The sequence below is a fragment of the Neomonachus schauinslandi genome, chromosome 11 (assembly GCF_002201575.2).
Source record: "Neomonachus schauinslandi chromosome 11, ASM220157v2, whole genome shotgun sequence".
Classification (NCBI taxonomy): Eukaryota; Metazoa; Chordata; class Mammalia; order Carnivora; family Phocidae; genus Neomonachus; species Neomonachus schauinslandi.
Genome location: NC_058413.1, coordinates 102776575 through 102804390, shown reverse-complemented (window position 1 = coordinate 102804390; position 27816 = coordinate 102776575). Strand labels below are relative to the sequence as shown.

Genomic DNA, 27816 nt, shown 5'->3' with positions numbered 1-27816 from the left:
AAGAAATGAGAAAGGATAGAAAGGAGGGAAGGAGGGAGGCAGGAAGGGAAAAGGAAGGAAGGAGGGGAGGGAGGGTAGGAGGGAGGAGGGAAAGTCTATCACTCTAGTTTGGGGTGCAAAGTGTAGTCGTAACATGGCTACTCCAAACAGATGTGAATCCTGTTCCCTGTTTTAAATCCTGTTTTAAATCCCAGTTTCAGGGAACAGGATTCTCAGGCGGGAGCACACCCTAAAAGCCTTCCACGGACAGCGTGTGGTTGAGTGCGTAGGCGTCACCATCCTCTTCCTCCAAAAGTAGCTTGTCGATGGTCAGGGAATTCATGGCTCTCCTGGGGTCTTCCATGTCCTGGAGGACTGGCTCGGGGATGGAGATGGGCAGCTGGACAAACTGGGGCCCGGGCAGGGCTGGGGCCGGAGGCTGGTACTGCAGGGTGGAGGTGGGCAGTGTGGACAGGGGCTGAGGCCATGGGAAGTAGGTGAGGGGCGCCTGGTGCTCCGGGGCCTCCAGCTGGGGCCCCACTGTGGGCGCAGCCGCACTTCTCGTCTGTGATGGGAAAGACACAGGACCAAGGGTTAGCAGCCCTGGGGGACCCACCTGTCCTTGCCCGTCCTTGTCCTTGTGGGGATCTCTCCATCCCCCTTTCCTGCTGTCTCCCTCAGGGGCTCTGTCTCCACCTGCTCAGAGTCTCCCCCAAGGGAGAAGCCACACGGACTTCAGCTGGGTCCCTGACTTTATCCCTCACTAGCTACATGTCCTTGCTCACACTACCTCCCCAAGCATCCGTTTTCTCTTCTGTAAAGAGAGTCACAAATAGGACTGATGCCATAGGGCCGAGCCTATTAGAGATGCTTTTCCAGATTTTATTGAATATACATTCCATCCCAATTTCAGGTATATTAAAATGTGGGTGGGGGGAAATGTACATCTTAAAAATCAGTGAAAATACAGCATGCTAACCAAGCCTGTCCCGTGGCGTAGTAGCTGTATCCCCGAGCTGGCCACTGTCATGCCTGGACACAAAGACTGTCCTGGCTCCATACAGCAGCTCTAACATCCTGGGGTCCACCTGGGCCAACATAGCTCCACTCACCTCCCTCCTGCTCTGGGCCAGACCTGGGCACTGGGAAGCACCGCTCTATTAGTAAACAAGGCTTTCCTTAGGGCTTCCAGCACCTTCCATGTCCTCATCCTCCGCCTCTGAGCTGCGCCCCCCATGGCTATCCCAGGGCCATTTTCTCAGGTGCCCTGCACACAATGCCTCTCCTCTGTGCAGCAACCACACTACAAAGCTGAGGTCAAGCCTGCACGAGAGGCAGGGCCTGGATCCTCACTATCTTCTACAGCTGAGGAAGCAGGGGGAGGAGGAGGAAGGACTCTGCATGAAATGATATGAGCGAGACCCAAACCTCCCCCTACTGCCCCGACTTCCCCCATCCTGTCTGTCCCTGTCCGGTTGCCACTGTTTTGAGAGTAAACCATTAGAATCATTTCGGGACGAGCTTATTTCACTTTCCTGGGAATCTTGTGACAATGCAGATTTTGGTCCAGGAGGCCTGGGGGAGGGCCTGGGACTCTGCATGTCCACTCAGGTCCTTGGTGATGCCAGTGTGGCTGGTCCAGGGACTGTAGTTTGAGGGGCAAGGCTCTAGGGTGTTTTCCTATAGAATGCTAGAGCTGGAAATGGTCTCCGAGGCCTTCCAGCCTCCCAACAAAGCCTCACTATTTCCAGTACCTCAAAAATGCACATGGAACTCCTCCTTTTTTGAGTCATAAACCCGTGCAGGTCACCTGCAATGGCAGGTTTGTTGGCTCAGAGATGGAATTCCATTAACCCAGTGCTACAAAATGTCTTATCTCCTGCTCATCAGGAGTGCCGACTGGTAGCTCAAACCAGCTTTGATGAGTTCATTTACAAAGTGGCAAAACAAATAAATTATTTCTTAATAAATAGAGTTTGTTTGATACACAGAGCCTTTCAAAGTAGGAGGTGGGGCTAATGAAAGATAATGAAAGAAATCCTTGGGATTGAAATGAATGGGAACAGTTATATCTGCCACCTCCCACCCGCACCCAAGGCCCCCGATATGGAAATGAGTTGCTTGGGAAAGGTGTTGAATTCACTCCTTCCTATCCACAATCATGTACCCCCCCCCCAACTGGTTCGCTGGGTAGCCAGGGGAGGGGCATGGGGTAGGAGGCCTTCTGGGAGCCCTTGCCTGGATGGTGATGAAAAGGCAGGTGCATCAGGATGACGCTGAGCCCTTGAGAGAAATGGTTGGGAGGCAGGGACCCAAAGCAAGCTCCAGCATCAATGTGGGCCCTGCAGCTACTCATGAGGCCCCAGCTCCCCTTCCCACAGTCTTCCCTGAACTGAAGCTGGACACGGCTATACCCATAGACCTCTTCTCCTCTGAACACTTGGGGGATTCCCATTCCTTTGCTCAAACAGGTACCACTCACATAAAACTATTTCTCTTGCTTTCTTCATTCCTTTCCCGCCTGGCACTTGGAGGCAGCCACTGGCGAATGTTGCTGGCCAACTTTAATCAGTCATAATAACATTTATGGAGTGTTTTCTGCATGCCAAGGACGATGCTAAGTCCTCCACATGTATCATCCCAATTGATCCTGACATCAGCCCTCTTGTTAGTATTCCCAGTTCACAGATGAGGACACCAGGGCTCAGAGAAATTAAGTCACTCAGGCCAGGGTCTTCTAGCTCCTAAGTGAAGGGACAATGATTTGAACCCAGGCAATCTGATGCTAGAGGCAGCACTGAAAACATTACCCTACAGGTGGGTCTGACTTCATCAACAGTAGTTTTCTGTGGGGCACCTGGGTGGCTCAGTCGGTTGAGCGTCCGACTCTTGGTTTCAGCTCAGGTCATGATCTCAGGGTCGTGAGATTGAGCCCCACATCGGGCTCCGGGCTCAGCGGGGAGTCTGCTGGAGGACTCTCTCTCTCCCTCTCCCCTTCCCCCAGTCACATGCTTGCGCTCTCTCTCTCTCTCTAAAAATAAATAAGTACATCTTTAAAAAAAGAAAGGTAGTTTTCTGGAAAGTTGTGTCACCTGTTGCTTAGCCTTAAGATCATCTGGAAAATCCCATTAAGTGAACAATCACCCCAAGGTATCTGAATAGAAAGAAAACACTGACTCTGGTACAAGACCCCACACAGACCTCACCTGACACCCCATTCACTGAAAACTTAAACTTGCAACCAAGACTTGCCTCTTTGGGGGCAGCAGGGGAGATTTAGGGCAGAGAGGCTGGAGAACATCCCAACCCTGAGGAGCCTGAGGTATGATGAGGGAGGCCCTAAGCCTTCTTTGTGGAAGCTATTTTAGGTCACTGGGAATAAGAGCAGGCCTCCCTGCAGGACAGGGTGGGCTTGACGACTCCATTATCCTGCAAGTCAGTAGCAGGAATGACCAGGGGTCAGGAAGTCAGCCCGCATTCCAAAGGGTGCCCTTGGTGTGGGTTGGTGCAGCCATGCGTTTGCTTGACATACCGTGACGTTAGTGATGAGCGGCTGGGAGGCATAGGTCAGCACGGAGGAGGGCCCCACCACTGTGTAGCTCGGGCACATGGGCTGCACGTACATGTCCGCTGAGTAGGGGCAGCTGACGGCTTCGTGGGACACGTACTCCGTGTAGGGTGTCCACGGGGCCAGGGGTTGGAGGGTGGCCGGGGCAGGCTGGGAGAGCCAGCCGGCACACAGGGCCCCCTCCTCTGTCACCGTGGAAGCAGAGACCTCCATGTCAAGGCAGGAAGGACCTGTGGGAAGAAGGAAATTGCTGCAGGTGTCACCCCGACGGGGGACCCGAGGGGTGTCCCCAGGACTGTGGGAGCTCTTACCCACTGCGGTGTAGGTCGCCAGGGGCTGATGGGGCAGCACCACCTAGAGGGAGAAGGGAAGACCAGGATCAGCGTTCAGCTATCTCCAACGGGCCCTCTGCAGAGAACCTGCCCCGAGGGCCCCAGGGCAGGAGAGTAGAGGGGAGGGTCTTCCTTATGAGAGCAAAACACCCACGCCATGTCCCAACCCTCACCACCCATCCTATGGGGGGATTCGCATTTCCATCTCGCAAGAACCTTGCGCACTTAGGGAACCGGCCTGGTCCTCTTCCGGTGGGGAGCCCCCAGCTCACGCCGGGACGTCGGGGGTCATCTGCTCCCTCGGGCTGAGCCAGCCGGCCCATCCCCCTCATCCTACCTCGGGCGTCACTGACTCGTTGCCCCCGGGGTCCGTTCTTCAGCAGCCACGCCATGGCGATGTGCTGGCTTCATGGCCTCGGAGAGCATCCCACAGAGCAAGGAAGCACCCCCACCCGGCCCCGTGGGACACCCCGCCGCACGCGCACGCGCACGCATACACGCACACCGGCCGCGGTGGCCCCCTCACCGCCGTAGGTGTGACAGCCGCCCCGCTGCTGGCGTGGCCACGTTTCCTCCGGAGCAGTTCCTTCACTGGCTCCTTCACGCGGACACCCTGGTACGGCCGCGGTGGGGCCGGGGCTTGTTCCGGAGCCGTGGCTGTGAAAAGCAATGTCACTGGTGCTCATCTCCCTCCCGGCCAAGCCCCCACCCCAGGGTGCCCGCTCACCTCGGCTGTGCCTGAACACGGAGGACCCACGAGACTTCCTGGACAGTTTCCCCCAGTATCGCCCCTCCTCCTGCCCCAAACCTTCTACGGCTCCCTTCCATCCCATCGATTAAGGCCTGCAAACTTCATGTACAATGGAAAGTCCTGGGCTGTGTTAGCTCAACCCATTTTCCAACCACTTTGCACACTAAGTGCTACCTACACCCCAACTCTGGCCAGACATTAAACCCCGACTTCTCTTCGTGTTCCTTGCATGTCTCATGTCCTCCTCTTTACTTGAGATTTCCCATGGTCAGGATCCCTGCTCACAGTTCTCAGCCTCTTGACTTGTCCTGGCTCAAGACTTAGCGCAACCCTCCTGGCCGCCCCCGGCTGCCCACAGAAGCCGCTTCCTCCTCCTGCCTCGGAGGCAGACGGGTGTAGTGCTCAGCATAGGGGGCGGTAGAGGCCGGCATAAGAGCACTCTGAGTCCGGATGGCACAGGCCTCGACATCTGCCCCTGCCACGTTCTAGCTGTGTGATCCTGCGCAAGTTACTAACCCTCTCTGTGCAATTTCTTATCAAAAGAATGTCATAAGGAGTTGCTGGCCCAGTAAATGAGAAGCACAGTAGGTGCTTAGTATAAAATCAGGTACAGAGTAAACATTTAATAAAATTGCAATCTGCTATATAATAATTAGTAATCCTTTGGTAGGATTGTAAATTTCTTACGCCCCTAACTAGATCATGAACTTGTCAAGGTGAGATATTATACCTTCTTTCTCTACATTTTCCCAGGTAGCATGTCCATAGCAAGCTTAGTAAGGTCTTTGTTGATTAATTGGTTGGATGATAATTTGAAACGTGCTGCCCTTTAGAATGTGCCCGGACCTTTAGAATGGGCTGCAGTGAATGATTCCCAGGTTCTCTGCGGCCCCCAAGAGAGAAGGTACCCTGTGCCTTTTGTCATCAAAGCTGGGAAACCAAAGCACTGAGCTGGAACAGGGCACTTCCTGACCAGGGAGAGCAAGCCAGCAGCAGTCATGGCTGGGCAGTGACAGTCTGCCCACCCAGACGGCCCACAGCCTAGGGCCCTGGGTCTTTGGAGGGCAGGCCTGAGTCAGCCAAGAAGAGTGAGTACCACTGGCCCTGGAGACTCACACAGTGAGTCCATTATCATCCACCAAAAAGGGCCCCAGGAACCTGGGCTCTGAATCAAAAGCCTGAAAGCCTGGATATCTATTAAACCCGGAACCATAGTGCTGCCCTGGCTGAACTTTGCTCAGTAAATACCCAGCTGATAAGAACCCATGCCTGACCCAGCACCAGACCTCCAGCCATGCCCCAGGCACACGCACAGCCTGGCCTGGAAGCCTACCAGGCAGACAGAGGCAGTAGGAAGAGGGAAAGGGGGCATACAGAACCCTAGGGACACATGATGCAGAGAACCCCAGACTCAGATGCATCCAAGGGGGTTCCCTAACCTGGCCATGTAGCAGAACTGACCAGGAAGAGATGCACAATGCAGATACCCAGGCTTTCAGAGTTCTGATTCTGGGGGGTTGATGTGGGCCTAAGAATCTATATTTTAAAAGTCCTTCAGATTCTGAAGCTCTGCTGGGGTTAGAACCACTGATAATTCATCCCTGATCTAATATAAGAATCTCCCTCTAACGTCCTAATAGGTTTATTATCTTCTTTTTAATTTCCCCTGTCATAACAAGGGATCTCTATTGATATTCATTCATTCTTCCAAATATCCCGGGGCACTAAGAACACATTACTGAACAACATAGCTGTGGGCCCTGCCCCCATGCATCTTGCATCTAGCGGGAGAGACAGCAACGCAACAGTTAAAACATGTGAAATTGAGGCCAAAACCCGAGTGTGGAGCAGAGAGAGATCCAGCCCGGTGCCAGTGGCCCAGGACTGCCTGTGAGCAGGTATTCCTATAAGCAGCATTAACAATGGACTTGAGAGTCAAAAATACCCGTATTCAAATCGGGGCTGTCGCTTACTGGTAGAAAGATCTCAGATGATTTTTTAACGCCTTGGGTCTCACTGATTCTTGTCTCCCACAGTGGTTGTGAGGATTCACTGCAGTAACATCCGGGATGCTCCCAAAGCCACGTCCACCTACGTGGTCTTTGCCTTCCCGTCCCCCACCCACTTCCGCCTTCCTCTGGGGAGCTACGATGCCAGGAGGCTCTTCCTCCAACTTGACCGGCCACATGGTAACAAGCACCATTTTCCCTTGCATTTGCCTTCTGATGAAACTCGCCATTCATAATCCATCTACGGCCTTCTCATCTATACAGTGAGGATCCTAAAGGTACGTGCCGAGTAGGGTACATGCTTAACGCAGAGATTGCACTGAGCAAGCATTAAATAAATGCGAGCTAATATTATTCTTGTTAGTAGCCGTGTCCCTTTCCAGCCTCTGAAGACAGATACCAGGTCCCCTGTAGAGTCTGAACAAACATCCCATCCTTCCAGCTATTTCTTAATCCCTCCTTGTAACCCTCCTTCTGGGTGCCTCACCCCTGCACAGATTCCATGTGCCACTTCCCCTCATGATCACTGATGCCCAGCATTGGCTCCAGAGCCCAGGTAGGGTCTGCTGGGGCAGAGAACAGGCCACCTGCCCTCCCACACTCTGTTCACTCATTCTTAGTCACCCACAGCCACATCGGCTTTGTTCGCACCCATATCACTCAAGCTATGCGTGTCTGCAAACGGGTTTCCAGCTATTCTGAGGCACAGAGTATAGCCTGAGGCATTATGCCCTGGGGAGAAACTCAGGGGGCAGGGTTATTTGGGGGTCTGAGCACTGTGGTCACACTCCTCATTCAGCCGGGGGACAAGCAAGACTCATTCCCACAGGTAGGTATCTCAAGCCGCTCAGATAGGTACAGGACTAACCCCCTCTGTTTGCATGTGCACTTCTGGGGAAGGGCCCACAGGACTCCCGAGCCCACTCCCTCCCAGGAAGTGGACACATCGAACACTTGGCTGCAAAGGGGCCAGCTGGGCATTTCTAGGATCTTGTCAAGTGGTGGCTTCCTGCCTCCTGTTGTTTTCGAATCAATGAACAAAGCGGGCTTGGGGGAGGTGCTGTGAGCAGAGGGTATCAGCCTCTGAAGTCTGGACTTCCTTCGAACCCACAGTGTCAACAGGTGTGCCCAGCACAACGACCATAAGGAGAGCAGTTTCTAAGTCCCCACCTCTTCCTCTTGCAGTCACAAAACTCCCCCAGCTCTCAAGGATCTCCTGCCTACCCAGCTATGAGTCCAAACCAGCTGCCAGGGAATCCTGCAACTGACTACAAGCGTGCAGGCATGAGCGGGGGTGCTTCCCACAGTGTCTTTGCAAAATGGCCATGACCCATCAGAATCAGAAGCCTCGGGACAATTCCCAAAGGAGCCCAATGGCCAAGTGTGTGCGCGAAGCCAAAACTTGCAGTCGGTGCCTTTCACCCCAACCTTTGGGAAGCAACAATAAACGTTTCTAATTCTACAGTAAACACTGCTCCCTAGTGCCACCAGCATGAGGAATGAGCCACAGATACAGATGTGGAATAAGAAAAGAGCTTGGTCTGAAATCATGATTGCTTTGCCTTGGGGCTTCTGGATCCCTGAACTGAGTTAGCTTTAAGACAACTACACTAGAATATTTAGAAGGAAAATTTTAAGAGTCTTAAAATAATTTCTTTTTTTTTTTAAGATTTTATTTATTTATTTGACAGACAGATAGCGAGAGCAGGAACACAAGCAGGGGGAGTGGGAGAGGGAGAAGCAGGCTTCCCGCCGAGCAGGGAGCCCGATGCGGGGCTCGATCCCAGGACCCTGGGATCATGACCTGAGCCGAAGGCAGACGCTTAACGACTGAGCCACCCAGGTACCCAAGAGTCTTAAAATAATTTCTTAAAATAATAACAAGAGACAAAGAAAATAAAACAGAAGGTCAAAATGATAATACGTAAGCAGAGAGGATGAAAGTGCAGTGTCCCAGAGTAGAGTTGACCAGAGATTTTAACAGCCCCCCTCATCAAATTGCAGCTCCAGGTAGCATGTCCTCAAAGCCTGAAGCTTCCTCACCATGTATCCCGAGGTTTGAAGGCCCATTAAGTCTCCTGGGAGCATCCAAGTGTCCGCCACTGAGAAAAGTCTTCTCACCTAAACATGAGCCTCACTAGGAATCTCCTTTTGCAGGGTGAGAAGTTCAGCCCTGTTACCTTCCCACCACTGGAAGTCAGTCACCAGTGGAGTTTGGGGGAAAAAAAAAACACAAAAAACTCATTTACAGAAAAACCTATAAATTTGGCCCCAGTGAGGGCTTCCCTTTTCCAAAATGAGCGACGAAAAAATCTGAAAGTATAAAAAGTCAGCAGAAGACATTTCAGTTCCCCCTGCCACACACCCAGACATGCTCCACATCACAAAAATAAGAGTCCTACAGCTGTTGTTCTTCTGGAGAGCACAGACCATGACAGACCAAGCCAACTGGTCACTTCAGGCAGTGCTCCGGCTGCCTGGGCGTGTTTGCACCGAGCTGAGGGAACGTATGGATTCTACTGATTTAAATAAACATGGCCCTCCAGTTCCTTGAAGAAGGTATAATAAATATCACCAAGCACATATGCAAAATTGTCAGCACTTGTTTATTTAATGACCCCATGCAAACCACATTCACACCACAGTGAGGAAGCTACTTGGCTAAGGAGGTAGGTCCCTCCTAATGGCTCCTCGTGGGGCCAACATCCAAGCATTTATCACATTTAACTTCTCCAGGCAGCTTTCAGAGAGTCTCTTCAGATGAGTGTTACCTAGAACAGCCTCCAAGATCCTCTTGAAAGAAGACTCTTCTCCCAGCCACTGTCCTGTTGCAGATTTCCCATGAGCCACCAGGGCTCAGCAGTAAATTGAACACCGGTTAGGATTGCTGCTCTAAAGGCTAGTTGGGATTCAGGGTACGCCTACATTTCTCTCATCAGGGAACCAGGAAGAGGCACCCATCCCACCCATTTGACAATCTAGCTCACTGAAAGTGCTTTCTGTTTATAACTGACTGGTTGAGCTCAAGCCTGCAGCCACACAAGGCCATTTTGAAAGACAAAACCTTCCTAGCCCAGAAGGATACATGACACACTATTGACCCCTCCAAGTAACCACAGTAAATATTATTCTTTTTTGCTGCTGAAACTTCAGTATTATTAAAAAAAAAAAAATCCACTCTAAGGAGAAAAACAAATAATTTTCTCTTTACTTGTAGCAAAACCAAAAACAAATAATTGAACAATAGCAATTCAAGCCTAGGGCTAACAAACTTTCCTAGCTTCTAACTGAAAACAAAGTCACAAAAGTTGCTGACACTTTTCACTTTATTTTTTTAAATTTAATTTAATTTTATTATGTTATGTTAGTCACCGTACAATACATCATTAGTTTTTGATGTGGTGATCCATGATTCATTGTTTTCGTATAACACCCAGTGCTCCATGCAGTACCTGCCCTCCTTAATACCCATCACCGGGCTAAACCATCCCCCCACCCCCCTCCCCTCTAAAACCCTCAGTTTGTTTCTCGGAGTCCGTAGTCTCTCATGGTTCGTCTCCCCCTCTGATTTCCCCCCCTTCATTTTTCCCTTCCTTCTCCTAATGTCCTCCATGCTATTCCTTATGTTCCACAAATAAGTGAAACCATATGATAATTGACTTTCTCTGCTTGACTTTAATGGAAAGAAGTTTGTTTGTGCTCTCAGCCCAAGGTAGTTGAGGGCGCCTGGGAAAGTTTAGCTCAGATCGGCTAAAGGATTATCCACATCCTTAATTGAAACACTAATGTGAATGTTCGTCTTCTGCTGAAGATCTGAGTCAAAGTTTTCAAATTTGTTCTTTCCATTCATGGACAATGGCTGATTTTTTTCCAAACAGGAAGAAAGAACTTGGGCTTTGGCCAAAGATTGGACTTGACACGCTAGAGAAAGGCTCTCCCGCCCAATTTACACTAGATTGCAGTTTACTTTTTTTTTTTTTTAATGGAGGCCAACAAAGAGATTTCCTATGCATGTAAATGCGGGCTTTCCATTCACTGATGTTTGAACTGAAAGGGCTCTGCAGCCAGCAAGTATCACCACGTCACTCATATATTCTAGCAATCTGGATAACACCCAGGGCAGAGTGGAAAAAGATAGATCGACCAAAAAGTGCCTTTAAATGTGTTCAGAAGAATGGGGCCTGCGTGACTCAGTCAGTTAAGCGTCTGACTCTTGGTTTTGGCTCAGGTCATGATTTCATGGGTCCTGAGATCAAGCCCCTGGACATGTCTGTGCTCAGCGGGAAGTCTGCTTAAAGATTCTCTCCCTCTGCCACTCCCCCCACTTGTGTGCGCACAACTGTGCACACTCTCTCTCTCTCTCAAATAAATAAATCTTAAAAAAAAAAATGAAGGTGTTCAGAAGATATGAGAAAGTGGAACCTCAACTGAATTACAATCTGATGTTGCTTGTAAGGCTGCTGGGGCAGCCGAAAAGGAGTAAGCCATGGCGTCTTGGTATGTAGACTGGGATATCTCCATTGGGAGAGCTCCAAGATGGCAGGTGATCCCAGACTCTCTGGTCTGATCACAGAAGGGAAGGGAAAAGTAGTGACATTTCCCTTCTTTGTCCCCATTCTAAGAAGCATATTCCCGTCAGCCCCACAGAACTCGGTGATCAAACATCATTTGATCAATCACCATTTGATTAAAACCATCAAGTCATCTACCATGATCCCAGGGGGTCACTGGGAAAGGATAGAGAATAGCCACAGCCCTGGGTGGGCCAAAAGGACCTAGAGAGAACAACCTGAGAAAGAAGAGCCAGGGGAGGATCCTAAAGTACCTCTGGGGTGACCACAGAGACTTGTTCAATCTTAGAACCACAGAGCCCCGGAGCAAAGGGGTCCAGGAGCCAAGTGATCCCTGTTTAAGGGAAGCCTCAGCCAGTCTGGAATGGACACCCAGGGTGGTGACACACTCCTCTCAGATTATGTTAGGCTTAAGTAGAGAGCCAGTTTACTTGTAGCCCACTCTCATCCACCAAGTTCCTGCCTGAGGTGTTCCCACTTCACAGCCTCAGGATTACCGGGATTATCCCCAAAGTTCTGGATGTCCCACTCCATGACTCTGAGTGAGGTCAGCCAAAAGGCCACTAGTGCAAGAGCTTTCAGGTGGTCTTCATGGGCTCTGCTGCCGAGACAACCTTCCCCCGGGGGCTCTCAGTGCATTCCACACCATATGTCGTCCTCCTTCCAAAGCTCCTGCAGAGCAAGCAGAGTGCACAAGGCTCTCGGATTCCTCTCTCTACTCCCAGAGACAGTGTCAGTGTTCTGCTGCTTCTTCGTGAAGACTCAGGCATGGTGAACGCATGCATGCCAAATGTCCCTCTGTTTCCTGGTCACGACCTTAACCCCCAGGAACTCAGAAATCACCACGCTCACCTTTGCACAATTTCTGTGACTCACACAGCCCTGAGGCCTCACCACAGCTTCTGAAATAGGCAGGGGAGGTCTTCACCCTCCTTTCCACTGATGAGGAACACGATGCCCAGAGATGTTAAGTGGCTTGCCCGAGTCCACACTTGTAAATAGATGTGTCATTAGCTAAAGCCAAGACCTCTGATTCCAAGCTCAGTCCATTTCTGCCTCACCGCCTGCCTGCCCCCTGCCTGAGCAAGTCCACTTATTTCTCTGGGTAACCCCAGAGGTCAGTCACCAAATGTCCCTTGCCCCATTCTGACCCTCATTCCTCATGTCAGAGTCTGGGCTTGGACCACCCTGATCCAGTCTCCCTTGACGGCCAATTTCCCCAAGAAATAGAATTTCCCATCCGAGAGAGGAAAAAGAAGTCCATGAGAAGGTTACCAGCAGTCTGCTCACATAAGTGACGAGAACTGAGAGACCTAAACAATTCCCCGCAAAGTTTTATTTTTGGTATTTTCGACTGAAATGACAGTGGATAGGTCCACCTGAGGAACCAGCTGCATCTGCCTGTCTCTTACAGAAACTGGGGTCACCAGAGCAGAAAGGGCTCCCATCTGAGATACAATGAGTCCCAGAGTAGGGGACAAGACTAGGACAGCCCTGACAGAGCATGCCCTGAATAAATACATGCTAAGCAGAGTAAACCAGGTCCCTGCCATCAGGGAGCTCACCATCTCATCAAATGGGGTAGACATTAATTAAATAAATGTATCAGCAGACCTAGAATCACAAACTGTGACAGAGCTGCATCTGCCTCAGGGATGAAATGTCCTGGCTGGTTGGGCTGGTTTCCACCTCCACTTGATTCAGTAGGGCTTCCATGAGCAGCAAGCAGGGGTCCCCAGTCTGTAGGGGCTACATAAAGAGGAGAGTGCAAGAGGCTTTGTTGTCCTGTCTCTGATGCAGGGAGTCTGGTCTGGGGTGAGGCTAGCCCACACCATGAATGTAAGTCTTGCCCAACACATACAAAGTAGTCCCGGATGTTCAGGGTTCATCCCCAGCCTAGGGACCCTAGATGAAACCCAAAGATGTTTCACCAGCTGGTCGTATCCTATCTTGGCCGATTAGCCCACTAGAGGAAGACCAGCCCTAGGAACTCCAATTCCAAGATGGAAATCGGCTGGCTCCAGAGGTTCTATACTGTCTCATATCTAACTTCCTGAGATTCATATTTGTAGGAGCTTTTGAGTCAGGCTACAACTGCTCTCAGTGAAGTAAGAACCCACCTCCATCTAAGGGTGGACTTATTTTAACGGGGAAGGGAAGAAGCATCTAGTGGAACCCTAAAATCCTTGGCATTGAAAAGTGGTATGATGTTGTTTGGGACTCAAGCAGATCTAGTCTGGAAAGCCTACTACGTAGCTTATCACTATGTGACCATTGGCAAATCACTTAACATCTATGTGCCTCAGTTTCCCTATTTGCTAAATGAGAGTAATGATATCCAGCTCATGGGATTATCATGAGGATTGTATGAAATTAACACAGTTAAGCACCTAGTACATAACAAGTGTTCAACAAACTGCTGTTTCTCCTATGATCTCAGCCTATCACTCATCAGAGAAGTAGGTAGCCCTGGTGTTGTGATTCTAACTTGCCCTTGTCCTGCTACATCCTGATACTGAATGTCTCTATCCTCAACACACCCAGAGCCTTCTGCTGCCAGCAAGGCCTGTCTCAACCTGCCTTCATTGTGGTCTTAGAAGTCATCCCTCAGGTACCTGGGCAGGTGTCCCCAAGCAGTAGGACAGCCATGTTTAGGAGAGAGGGGGCCCATGATGCTGCAGAGAGACTAGTCAAAGACCTCACTTGCAAACAGAACAAGCTTGGACAGGAGACTTCAAAATCCTAGCACTGATCTCTTATAAAGATATCATGAGCTGAGCAGAAGGACTTCTTTCTTCAGAAGCCAGCAGAGGAGTAGGTTTGTGGCAGATTTAAATTTTTAAAGGACAACTCCAGGAAGGAGCACCTTAGAGATTTTTGAGAGGCAGACAGAGTAAGATGGCATGCCTTTGTCCCTGACCTCAGATGTAGCCCCTAAAGGAACTTTTATGTATCTCCCAAAGGACAGGGACAGAGCCATAACTGAGGCCATAGTCATGGTACTTCTCCAAAGGCCTAGAAACCTAGGAGCACATTTCCCATATGGGATGGAAACATGGCAATATACATGGGAAGACTCTTTGACGGTCAGGGAGGGAAGTTTTATTGTCTATTAGAGCAAGGCGGAATTCTAACAGACATATTGGGCATTGCCTTTGCTTTATCGAGAGCAGCCGGGATCAGAATGGGGAAAGAGAGGGACTACACTAAGAGCACAAGACCATATTGGGGGTGAGCCACCCCAAGTTGCCCACCCAAATTCTGTAGCAAGTTAGCACCAGAGTGAGGAGACTGAGCAGAGGAGTCAGAATATCTTTTCTTATTAGATTAAGACTCAGAGCCTGAATCTAGAATTGCCAGTCTTATCAAGAACAGGAAAAACCTATGGTTAGGCAGCTGGAGGAGAAGAAATGCAATTGTTTGTTCCTTGATTTAAGCAATATCTAGTTCGGGATTTTCCATACCAAAGAGATTCTTGTTAAAGAAATCAACTTTTCCTGAGACCAATTCCTTGGAGGAAGGACTCTTCAGACCCAGCACCAGCTATACATTTGGGGTCAGATCTAAGTGCTCCAGTCCCAAGGCTTGTGGTGACCTGGGACATAGGCTATGTGAGTGAAGTCAGCCCTCATAATTGATTCATGATGTGAGATAATGCTAATCAAGATGAGCTTTTTTTTGCCAAGTCTCTGGTGTACTAACCAATGGTCTCAGGATGTGGGGGCATTTCCTTGTGAAGGACCCTGAAGAATTTGTTAGAATAGCAAGCCTGGGAAAGGAGTCACCAGGTCAATCTTAGAAGAACATACCTCCTTCTTGGTTCACAAGATACCGATATAGACTGAAAACATGACCTTCACAGCTTCAAAGCTTCATGGAGCCTAATACAACATGCTTCACAGTGACTCACTCAGCTCTAGGAGTCTGGTCTTTACCCTAGAAGCATTTAAACCAAGGACCTGTGACCAGGTATCAGGGATCTGGCTGAAGGAGTAGAGGATTGGTCCAGGTCACAGTTGTCAAGCTATAATCTAGAAACCCTGGAATAGAGTGGAGGCAACTGTAGTTGCCAATAAAGGGAAGGAAGCAGGGGAGTCTGGGTGTGAATGAGCAATCAGAACTTCAATATCCACCCAGAACTGCTCCATTCTTATATTTTTATTGGAGTTCTACAGTAGGTTTGGTTTGAATAAAGACATTTGTGTCAAAAAATGTTGTAAACCCCAGCCTAGACGTGCCTGGATTTTCTTCCCAATGGTCATATGTTATGTCCTAATATGCCTCTTCATCTCCCAAGATCTAAGCAAGAAGTCTAATTATCATTTATTCTTGAGGATCTATATCCAGTGCCATATGCTTCAGGATACCTTCCCTGATTCCATCTTCCCCTCCCTCCTGCTGAAGATAATGTGTGTCACTGCTTGATTTCTCTACTAAGAATAATTCCATTATTGGGTGGATGCACACATGCATGGGACAACAAAGGGATGATTGATTTTCCTTCTATGCCTTTCCTGAATCAGTGTTGCCTTCATCCAGCATTAAAACTTCCTCCTGCTTTCAACTCTCTTTCCTCTCTCTTTTTTTTTTTTTTTTTTCTCTCTCTTTTCTATGTTCCCAGCATTTCACAGTCCTGGGAAGTGATAACAATCTCTGTACACTTCCTATCTTCCAGTTAAATTTATGAGTCTTTCTAGAGGGTTAAAAAGTAATTCAGCTTTTCTTAAGTGTGGTCAAGTCCTTTTTGGCCCCAACACCTGGTCTGAGAATGACTCTGGTTTATAATTCTTTGGCTGCCTGCTCTTTCCAGAAAGTGACACTAATGAAACCATTAAAACCAAGAAAGGCAGCACATTGCCGTTTCAGTTTTCAGTATCATTTTTGCTATTTCTTGCAAAATTCAAGGGTCAGTCTCCTGACAGCTAGATTATAAACACCTCAGTTCAATCTTGTGAATTAAAAGAAAACAAACACAGTTTTTCAGTCACTATGAGCCTGCTGCCTTATGACGCGTGGTAGAAAATGGTGGCCCAAGTTCCAAGTTTGGCCACAGAATGGCCATCTTAGCCATCAGCCTTAGCCCTGATCACTAACCCCACCACAAGTTACAAGACTGGAAATGTGCGCCCTGCTGTTTCACGAGAAATGCAGAACTCAGAGGCCACACAAATCACCATCTATAATTAGCCGCATAAGTTTTATTCTCAGAGGTAGAGTGAGAGAGACCGGGAAAATTAAGAATAGTAACTAATATTTATTATTGAGCATTGACTTAATGCGAAGCACAGTAGTGAACACCTACCACAGCCCCATGAAGCAAAGAAGTCAGAACTGTGGTCCCGTTATACACTTTAGGAGGTGGCAGCAGAGTGAGGCAGAAGGGCTTGTGGGGACAGTGCAACCAGGGAGGCATAAATCTAGGATTCAAACTCAGATCTGCCTGCCCCAGAGGCGAAGCTTTAAGCCGCTAATGGCATAGAAAGAACAGAGACGTCACTCTCTAATTCCAAATAAACCCCTACTCTCTGTATGTTGCTTTCCACACCACACCACACAAGTGCACACACATGCACACATGCACGAAGGGGTAGCCTGACTCTTCCAAAGTCTAGACAGTTCAAAATGAAGGAAGTGCCAGGGGGGCAGAAGCCTTGGGTCCCACCTCAGGCGGCCACACAGGGCTCTTTATTCGTGCTGCCCAGAAAACAGATTGGCTGGTTTTGGGGGGAAGATTCTAGGTCGCTCTCTCCCCTTCGAGCCCCCCCACTGCAGCTGAAAAATCTGCAAAGAGCCCCATGGAGGAGGTATAGACGCAAAGACCTTATTCCTTGCAGTAAGTAAGATGAAACGTGCATCAAACTGAGTTTGTGAAGTAGGCACAGGAGTCCGCCAGCTGGCCACTTCATTTTTGCCATTGAGTTTCCACTCCTTTACCTGACGTGGAAGGCCTGTGCCTTCACCCAGAGCACCCTCCCACGCCCTGGGGGTGAGCCAAGGCCCGCGGCAGAGACACGGGACAGCTTTGTAAGACAATATTCAGGCTGACTTACTAGCCTAATCTTCAACTTCAGTCTTCCCATCTATGAAATGCAGCTAAACACAGAACCTACCTCCTGGAGTTTCTATGAGGATTAAATGAGAGAACCCATCCAAAGTGTGGCAAAGACTGGCAGCTGCCGCACCCCCCATTAGCCCTCTCCTTTCTTACTCACAAGCCCCACGTTATGGGGGGGCGTCAATGTGCCCGCTAAACAATGACACAATCCTCCCTTGCAGATCGGAGTGGCTGTTAGATGTCAGCAATAGTGATGAGGGCAGCAGGGAGGCATGATCTTGTTGCCTTTCTTTTCTCTTCTTCTTCCTTGTCCAAAACACAGATGTGGTGGCTGGGGCTAATGTGGCAGCTATGAGACAATTTGGAGGACAGAAGCCACATGCCAAGGACAGCCGACCAGAAAGACAGAAGTAGCGGGAGCCGTTGATGGCCCTGCAGACTCTGTGGACAGTCCTGCTCAGCTTACGGCCGACTTTGGTGTGAGAGAATGTACACCGCTGTCTTACTTAAATCCATCTTGTTTCAGGTCTCTTCAGAAGCAACCAAATGCAATTAAACTGATGCAACAGACCAGTTGGTACGCTGCAGGGAGCCAGGTAAGTACTCATGCCCCAGAGCTGGGACATGCATGGGTTGGGCACGCAGGTGAAAACGTCCAAGGGTATATTAGAAGCCCTTCCCTGCAACTTCTAGGTCAGTAGTTCTCACCTTGGCTGCACATTCGAATTGCCTGGGAATTTTTGAAAATCTAATGCCCGGGGCACTTTAATGAGAACCTCTGGGTTGGAACCTGGACATCAGTATTTTTTAAATTTCCCAGAGCATTCCAACCTGTCGCCCAGGTTGGAAAGCACTGCTCTGTGCAGATGGAGGAATGCCTTCTGTTGGATTAAACACTTGTGTTTGAAACATGGATTTATTTTGTATGGGCCCTCATGAAAGCTCAGCAATTATAGCTGGAAAAGAACTTGGGTCAAGTTCAATCTCCCTGCCTCTTAGCCACGTAAAGGCAATTCCTTTACGTGGTTTGACAGCTGGAGCGCTGAGACCCAGAGTGGTTAGGTGGCTTGCCTAAGGCCCCGCACCTAATAACCTGTACATTGGAAAGTAAACTCCATGTTTCCTGCCTGCAAGAACAATGCTTTGTCCGTAGCATCACACAACTGGGACAAGAAGATTCCAGAAAAGGCCTCTCCACCCCCAGCAGGCCTACTCTAATCAAGCAATTGTTCTACAAAAATGAGAAAACTAGAACATCGATAAGTATTTCATAACCGTGAAACTTCTGTTGATAATCAATCAGCCAACTTTGGTTTGGTTGGATCAAAGTCAGAAATTGGTGGACATCTTTGTTGGTAGGAAAATAAACTTCTTTAGAAAGAAGTCAGAGGGGGGAAAGAACCTATTACCTTTATTTTGTAATGGGAAGGTTTAAAAGCAAAAATTTACGGAACTTCTAAGTGAATTAAATGTCCAGATTTTTAGCTAATAAGTGTAGACAACCTTGGTTCTTTTTTATTCCTCACAACAGAATGATGTGCACATGTGAACTGGAAGAGAGATTTCCAAACCTCTGACCTGGGAACTTTCTGGGTATGGAGAAAAACAAAGTTGGCATTTTTCTTTAGTAAATACAGGGAGAAGGAAGTAAAGTGTTCACCTTGAAAATTATTGCTCTTTCACCAACTAATCTGTGTGCTTGGTGATGTTTGTCCCTTATTTCACTTCCTTCTGTGCTTGTGAATTTGTGTCGTCCTTTAGATCTGACTTGTCCTTATCAACAAGAACCACTGAATCAATACATAAACTTGGTGAGAAGTAAAGGTGCTTATTAAGTGGACAAAGGTTGTAACACACAATAGAAATGTTAGAGGTACTCCACAGACCTAAATTACTTCTTGGTGTAAATTTGCCTGAGTTTCTGCAAGAGATGGGGTTTTAAACAGTATAGGGTTATTACAGGTTTTCCTTATGTTTAAACAAACTTTTGGCTTCCCTACAAAAATTGGCTACTTAGTGGAACCCTGGAGTAAATCCAGAGTTCTACGTTAATGAGAATTTTGAGACCCTAATTTATTTGTCTGGGAACCTCTGCTTCATTGAAGCTGTCTGGAAGCAAAGGTACGTCCATGCCATAATAGTTTAACAGTAACTATTTCTTGTTGCTATCGGGCCTCGCTGCACTTCAGGGCCATGTCTACGGGACATCAAGATAAGCAGCCAATTCAAAGAAAATCAGTCAGCCTGTTTTCCCTTACACAAATAACAACAATAAAAAGCAGTTGTGTGATTCATTCATTTTCTAACAAATGGTGTTGAGTTTATTGTACGTAGTTCCATAGCTGTTAAGGAAGAAGTCAGTCAAATCAAATTTGGCTTTATGCAAATCATTTAATCAATTGACTGCAAATTTTATCTCCCACTGGTGTTGGCATTGTGTGACCCCAGGATGCAGAGAAACCTAAGGAAATGAGCATGTAAAGTATGACCCAAATCATTTAGCCCAGAGGTCGGCGAGCTTTTTCTGTAACGGACCAGACAGTAAATATTTTAGGCTTTGTAGGCCATATATATAGTCTCTATGGCCCCTACTCAACACTTCCGTTGTAGCAAAAACAGCCCCGGGCAATATGTGAACGAAGAGATACGGCCACGTTCCAAAAAAATTTTATTTGCAAAAACTGGTGATGGGGCCGATTTGGCACTCAGACCGCGGTCTGCAGACCGCTGATTTAGACCCTTGGAAAACCATTTGAAAGATCCCACCGCTCAAGAATATTTTGATCGTGCCTTTTTAACTATTCTGATCAAAGTGTTTGGAAAAGGATAGACAGGAAGGAATTTAGCAGAACCTTGATCCCTCCAGATGGGCCCAGGGGACGTGCCTCAGGATGGAAGGTGCTCCCTCACCACAACCCAGAAACTTGATGACACTACCCACATTCCCTACTTTCACTCCGACTAAAACCTCAGAAGGCAGGCATTAAAACCCCCATTTTGCAGATTTTTCAGAATCTGCAAAGGTTGAATTATTAAGCTGCAGAGCCAGCTTTCCAACCCAGACCTGTCTCACTCCATCACTCCTGCTGTTTCTACTGCACTGTGACCAGCTGGCCTGAACAAGGAAGGGCCTCTCACTGGAGTGGCTGTGAATTCACATCCACGCGGGGCCTGCAGGACCAAGTCCAGAACCCAGAAGGAGAATCTGCCGGCGGAGTAATTTCTTTATCTACCCGGCCAGTCAAGCAAAGCTCAGAACCATGCATGGGGCTCGCAGATTTCCACTTCTGTGTGCTAGCAGGTCTGAGCTGATCCGAACCAAAGTCAGTGTTCACATTTGGTCCACAAACAGGGATCCTGGGCCAGGTAGGGAGGAGGCAGCATTTACAAAGTGGATGTTTTCTTAACCCTTTCCAGAACGCGAGAGTACAGTCATTTCAAATCATGGCCCGAGGGTGTTTTCTGAAAAAAGAAAGTGCCTTTTCAGCACTCTTGGTGTCTGATTTCAAACTCTGCCCTCCCATCAGGTGATTCGAAGTGGGCTGACGATGCTGCCCTGTTTTTACTAGTTCCCCACAAGGTATAGGCACCTAGGTCCCCTCAGTGCCCCTGGACAAGGGTTTTATTTGGATCCTGGGTAAAGGGATGGGTCTAGTGCCCGGGGCCTTTCCTAATTTCCTTTAAGGTGCCAAAGGACAATTAAAAAGAATTTTGACTGTGTGCATCTGATCATGTAGAACCATTCACCCCAGTTATTCCACAGACAAGCTTACAATGTGGTCTCCCTAAGGATGGAGTTCGTTGGACCCGACTGACGTCCAGCGTGTGAGCAGGAAACATGCCTGCAGCATCTCCTTTGAAAAAAAACTGCTCATCTCTTAAGAGGAATTAAGGAAGGAAGAATGTAGTGCATAACCAAGAGTGGGGAATATGGTAGCTCATGAAGGCAAGAAAGCAACCCGTATCTCAGACATTGAAGCAAAACCAAAGCAACAAACACCCTTTTGGTGGCATCTCAGCTTACCAAGGTAAGGGTAGCTCTGAGGAATGGGTATTATTTTTACCCCATTTTACACATGAGAAACCTAAAGATTTTTTAAAAATTGAAAATAAAAAGGAAAGTGACTTGCTCTGAATAGGTAGGAACCGAGGCAAAAGTTCCTCAAGAGCTCACATAAAATCCACCAATTCAAATCTAAGTGTGAGGGCTTATGGACACCCAGCAGCGTCCAATAAAGACATGAGTGCCCACCTGCCTTCAGCCACACAGCTCTCCCTGGAGCTGGGTTCTATTCCTCTATCCTTCAGGTAGCCATGTGCACCACCCATATGAGCATATCTCTAGTTATCTTGGAAGGATTCCATAGCTCTCAAGCCCAAATTAAAGTTCATCTCTTTTTATTAAAAAAAAAAAAGAAAATTGCATCTTGCCAGCATCAAACAATGAGACTTCACAATCGGAGAAATTTTGAAATCGCTCCTCCGAATTATATATTAACAAGCTTAATTCCAGAGAATTTACACAAGAAATAAAGGAAACAATGAGTTGGTGATAAAGTGGCTGTAAATTATGTTTTAATCAGTGGAAGTATATTTTCTGAACTTTAAGGCCTCCAAGAGAATAGCTTTTTGTAAAATAAACAAACACTCCCCAATTTATCTTTTTCTGTAAATCTAGATTCTCTTATATTAAGTTTGCTTGAAGCAGGGTGTACATCAATTCATTAAAAGGCATTTTAAAGACCTGGGCACCTTTGAAAAGGCGGACCAATTTTTTGGTAATATTTCTTTCTTGAGGAAGTCCAGGACCGAGCCCCCAAAAAGGTTCGACTCCCATGAGGCAGTTGAGTTGACTTTGTTATTTCAAGAAAGGAATGCTGCAGACACTCTCTGTAGGATTCCAATTATTAATAACATGAGTCTCTGTTTGATCCCACATAATGGAAAATAAAGTTCACAGTTGTTCCATCCGACCCCAGGGATGAGCACGAAGGTTAAAGAGAAACGCGCTGCCCGCTTGCACGGGGACCCGCGGCACAGCAGCCTCTCCACGGAGCGCGGAGAAGCACGACAAGGGGCAGGGCAGCGGAGCAAGCGAAGACCTGCCTGACAAAGCCAAGCCCCAGGGTCCCGGGCACTCACAGAGACAAATCACGCCTTCGGCAGAAACCTAAGTAACTCAGAGACAAACAGGCCCGAGGAAAGGAACCACAAGCTCAAGAGCAGCTGTTGATGAAAACTGAAGGCAGTCATGTGAAGGACTCCACGGCTTTCCCCTCTGGGCCCCAAACCAATGTCACATTTGGCTTTTCGTTGCGTGAATCATGAACTGGCCTTTCCTCGCCCCGGTGACTCATGCCGCACAGCGGGGACACGATGAGCTGTCCCACCTTGGAACACTAGTTCGTTCCCCCCCAGCCTGGAAACTCAGCATCACCTCTGACAGGTTGGTTTCTCCAGCGGGCCCCGGCGCCCACCTCACCCCTGCGCTCCCCTCCCGCTGGGCACCCGGAGCCCGTTGCCTCCAGCACGACCACATCCTCTCCGACACGGCCCGGCTCCCTGGCGAGCTCCCGGTGCCTACCTGGGCCGACAGGGCTCTGACAGCCCCGGTCGCACCACTTACGTTTTTGCCAGAGCATGGCCTGTGACAGGATGTCGCCTTTTCTCTTTGAAGCAGACAGTTTGGCTTCTTGAATGTGAGCCCTGGGTGTGCTTTCCTCCAGTGTAGCCACTGCCTGCTCAGAGGATGTTTCCTCAGCTTTTTAAAGGCCCGAGTTCGCGCCGCGCGGGGCCACCGCGTCATCACATCCTCCCACCTCAGGCGCCGGTGCACTTTTTCTTCAGCGAGGCTGCCTGTCACCCCACTGCGCGCGCCCTCAGAGGCCCCCGGCTCCAGGCCGCTCGACTCCCGGGGCCAGCCAGCCGCATCGGAACACCAGCACAGCACAGAAGGCCGTGGCGCTCCGGACGCGGCCCCGGAGCGCGGAGTGATACGTGGGGTGGGGTGAACACGTCTGTGGATGTGAGCTGGGTGAGCACGCGTGTCAAGACTCGGAGCCCTCCACGCCCACGAGGAGCCCCCAAGACCCCTGGACGACTCGGGGTTTGCTGTGGTGCCCACTGAGGCTTCTAAACCACGGGCATGTCGGCAGGACTCAGTCCGCCATGGGCCCCGCTCGACGGGAAATGCAATTCCCAGGGGGTCACCGGTTCTCAACACAGGAGGAAACACCTGTAGTCTCTTCAAGCCTCACTAAACAACCTCTTCATTCTTTTAATACTGCTTTTCTGTTTATTCCATTTTGAAACACAATAGCCCCTCCCTTGCCCCCCAGCCACTACCAAAATGGCGAGGCTTAAGCATGCTTAAATATGGAGGACGCTGGTTCCAGTGGTCCATTCGCCCACGGAGGAAGAGGCCAACTCACTCAGGGAAGAGAGGAGTACGCACCCATGCTCTTTAACAATACAGTATGAGCAGGGCCTCCTTCCTAGTACCCACCCACCTGCTAGCATAAAGCTTCTCAAAAGAAAAGCAGTGAGGTTCACCACCTCATAGCATATGGGGGTTAGGCCACGGACTCCCTCCCAGTTTGGAAGCTTTCTGCCACTGTGTTTCTGAATCCACATGCTTAGGCCCCAGTGACCCAATCATTTGACCCCGACTACGGCCCCCTAGCGGCTCTGCGCCCCCCGCCCCCCACCCGCTTCAGAGCCATCTGACACAACTCTGTCCACCGGAAACCAAGGCACATCCATCCAACCTGGCTCAGTCATAGGAGGGGTGCGTTCCCAGCGAGGCTGTGCCTCTCACTGGCTGTGTCCTCTTCACCAAGTCACGTAATTCTGAGTCTCTGTTTCCTTGTTTATAAAATGAAGAAGCAGTTCTCTGAATGTCTCATGGGGTTCTTGGGAGGATATGTGACCTCACTGGTCCTGCCTCACATTGTTCTGAGCTTTGTCCTATTTCTCCAAGTTCCATGAAATTAAGAACATTTTCTTATTTATCTTGGGCTCTCCTCAAGGCCTAGTGTAATAATTTCCATGAAGCAATCATAATAACAACAACTTACTGGGCACCAAGCTCTATGTTAAGCCTTCACTACATTATCTGATTGAGTTACCACAACTCTGTGAGGAGACTTTTCTCCATATGGTCCAGAGAAGCAAATGCTCAGGAAATTTAATTGGCCCAGTGTCACGGGGCTATGAGGTGATAGGCAGGCTATGGGACCCAAGTTCCTGGTACTAGAGCCAGCGCTTTAAATAATCACACTGACAGATATTTGTTCCGTTGAAGTCAATGAAAGCCAAACGTCATATTTAAAACCTAGAACAGATCAATGGAAGATCTGGGCTAATTCTCTGTCCTCTGGAAAGAAGGGAGGAAGATGACAAATCTAGAGGTGTGCTGACAAATCAGATCTGACACAACAGCAGGTAAAAAAGTGTCAGTAGGTAAGCCCACCGTCATGCCCAGCTCTAAGCCCTGTGGCCTCTGACAGCCTTAAAGCTCAGGAGCCAGATTCCAGCTCAGTGCTTCCAGCAAAGACTCTGGATATCAATGACCACACATAAGCAGGTATTTGGAAACCGAGACTTGGTCAAAATATCCAATATTTGTTGGGAAGACGTTTTCTGTGGCTGAGAATCCAAAGTCAAACTGCATGGCATAGTTCCAAAGGGGAGGAGGCGTCCATGTGTATGCAATACTTCAAGAAGTCGAAGAAAAGAAAAAATTCTTTTAATGCCTCCAGAGGTCTCAAATTTGGGTGTGCCCACATTTTTTTTTTAAGTTTCATATATCGAAATCAAAACTCCTAAAATAATTCAGTAAAGAGCACTGATTCATATTGCAAAAGAATCCTTAGCTTTGCTGGGCGCCTGGGTGGCTCAGTCGCTAAGCGTCTGCCTTCAGCTCAGGTCATGATCCCAGGGTCCTGGGATCGAGCCCCGCATCGGGCTCCCTGCTCGGCGGGAACCCTGCTTCTCCCTCTCCCACTCCCCCTGCTTGTGTTCCCTCTCTCACTGTCTCTCTCTCTCTGTCAAATAAATAAAATCTTTAAAAAAAAAAAAAAAAAAGAATCCTTAGCTTTGCAAAAAGGATTTACCACAGACTTCATTCCTTCCTTCATTCAACATATATCTACTTGTACTCACTATGTGCCATCATCCAGACTAGGCCTTATTTTCCCCTTTCCATTTGGGCCTTCATCATCCTTTTCAGCCATGGCACTTTATCATCATGGGTCCCCAACAGGTCTCTCTCTATTCACTCATTCACTCATTCACTCATCCATCCATTCATTCATTCATTCCCTACCCGCAATCTTCCATGCCTAGTCTTTCTCTTGTCTCCACTCACCTCCACCATATACCAGTCAAAGCAGGTATTTTCATCTGGTTGATGTCAGTCCTTTTATTTGTAGACATTTGTACCTGTTCTTACAAAATGTGTACTGTTTTGCATGCACAGATTTTTTTTATTCATGTCTGTGGTGTTGTACTGTAAGCACTCACACTGTTCCTGAGTTTGTCATTCAGCACTATGTTTAAGGTCCATCCACACTGCTGTGTAGACATTCCATCTGTCTCTTCTGATGTCTCCAAAGGAGCCCATGGAATGCAAACACGGTGTTTTACTTAACCAGATTGTCTCCAACTTCTCCCTCCACAATCAAAGCATCGATGAATATTTTGATGCATCCTTTTACAGATATGCATGCTTTTGTGGGTTATATGCCCAGAGGTAGAATTAATATGTATGCATATATTTAAGCTGACAAAATACAACCAAATTGCTCTCCAGGACTCCCACCAGCTTCACAGATTTCCATTTCACCACCAAACTTGGCACCATCCAGCTTCCCAATTTTTGCTGACCAAACAGATGTAGTGATAGCTCATTGTGGTTTTGTTCTACATTACTAATACTAATACATAGTAATACATACTCTTCATATGCTTGTTAACCTTCTGGATTTCCTTCTCTCTAAAATGACTCTTTATTCCTTTGCCAATTTCTCCAGTGGGGTTGCTGTCATTTTCTTGTGGACTAGGAGTTCTTTGTATATTCTACATGTAAAATTCTAGATATTATCAGTTTTACTCAATATAAATCTCTTCTCCTAATCTGGCATCTGTTAACTTTATTCGTGGTGTCCTTTTTTTTTTAAATAGAAATACCCAATTTATATACATGGACCTGTCTTTAAACTCCATTGTATTTCATTGGTCTCATTGTCTGTTCTTGTACCAACACTTGAAAGTTTTCACTATTATTTATTATAGCACATCTTAAAATTTTAGAACAAGTTTATCAAGTTCCTCCAAAAAAATACAACTAGAGTTTTTATTGTTTTTTCACTGAATTTATAGATTGCTTTAAGGAGGACTGATATCATTATAAGATTAATTTGGCCCAGCTGAGCAGGGGGTAGCTCTCCATCTATTGAGATCATATTCCATATTCTTTATTATTATAATTTTAAAATTTTCTCCATGGAAGTCTGGTGTATTCCTAGATAAGTTTATTCTTATTTGCTTTATAGTTCCTGTTGACATTGTGAATGGCATCTTACTTTCTATTGTATTTTTGAGTTGGTTATTGATGTTGTTGAAACATTCTAATAAAATTTGTGAGTTTATCTTACTTCTAACAACCTAGCTAAACTCTTTTACTGGTTCTAACAGTTTGTCTCTTGAATATGATGATCTTTCTAGATAGATGATCATCTCTTCAGCTGACAATAGCGGTTTTCTCTTTTCCCTTCCAATCCTTACATCTCTTTTTTTTAGTTAACTATTTATTTATTTATTTATTTATTTGAGAGAGAGAGAGAGAGAGAGAGCACAAGCAGGGGGAATAGCAGAGGGAGAAGGAGAAGCAGACCCTGCCGAGTGCAGAGCCCAGTGCGGGCTCAATCCCAGGACCCCGGGATCATGACCTGAGCCAAAGGCAGACACTCAACCAACTGAGCCACCCAGGTGCCCCCAATCCTTACATCTCTTATTCCTTTCCTTATAGGTTTAGCGAGTACCATGATAAACAGCAATGGTGATTGTGGTTATTCTTGTCTTGTCCTTGTCTTGAGTATGATGAAGATAAATTCCTAAAATTTAAAAAGAAATTATGAAAGATCTAAGATGGAAAGAGTAACGGACAGTCAAACTGTAGGGGTGACAAAAAACTAACACCTAGACACATTATAATGAAGTTTAAAAACAACTCATACAAAGAGGAAAATCTAAAACCCTATGGAGAAAAAAAAGTATATTAACAGATGAGGAACAGGAATCATATTAATAGTATTCTTCTCAACAGCAAAACTAGATGTAAACGAACAACGAAGAAATATTTTTAAAGTATTAACGAAAAGAGCATTGGACCTATAATTTTAAATCCAGCCAAACTATCATTTAAATATGGTAGCATAACAAAAACATCCTCAGATAGACAAGGCCTCACATTAAAATTGCTCTTTGAGGAAGCACACAAATAAAAAGGGCAACTGGGAGAATTCAAAGAAATACAGGAGCAAAAGATGA

General features: G+C 47.6%; 1 protein-coding gene across 1 annotated transcript; it reads right to left on the bottom strand.

The window, feature by feature from the left end:
- Positions 1-211: 211 nt before the first annotated feature.
- On the bottom strand, positions 212-22907 carry POU2AF1 (POU class 2 homeobox associating factor 1). Its single transcript, XM_021696521.1, has 5 exons — positions 22892-22907; positions 4406-4536; positions 3859-3901; positions 3512-3777; positions 212-544 (listed from the first exon to the last, which is right to left on the bottom strand). Exons 1-5 carry the CDS (start codon positions 22905-22907, stop codon positions 230-232), a joined length of 771 nt encoding a protein of 256 aa, XP_021552196.1. The 3' UTR covers positions 212-229.
- Between the last annotated feature and the right edge of the window lie 4909 nt (positions 22908-27816).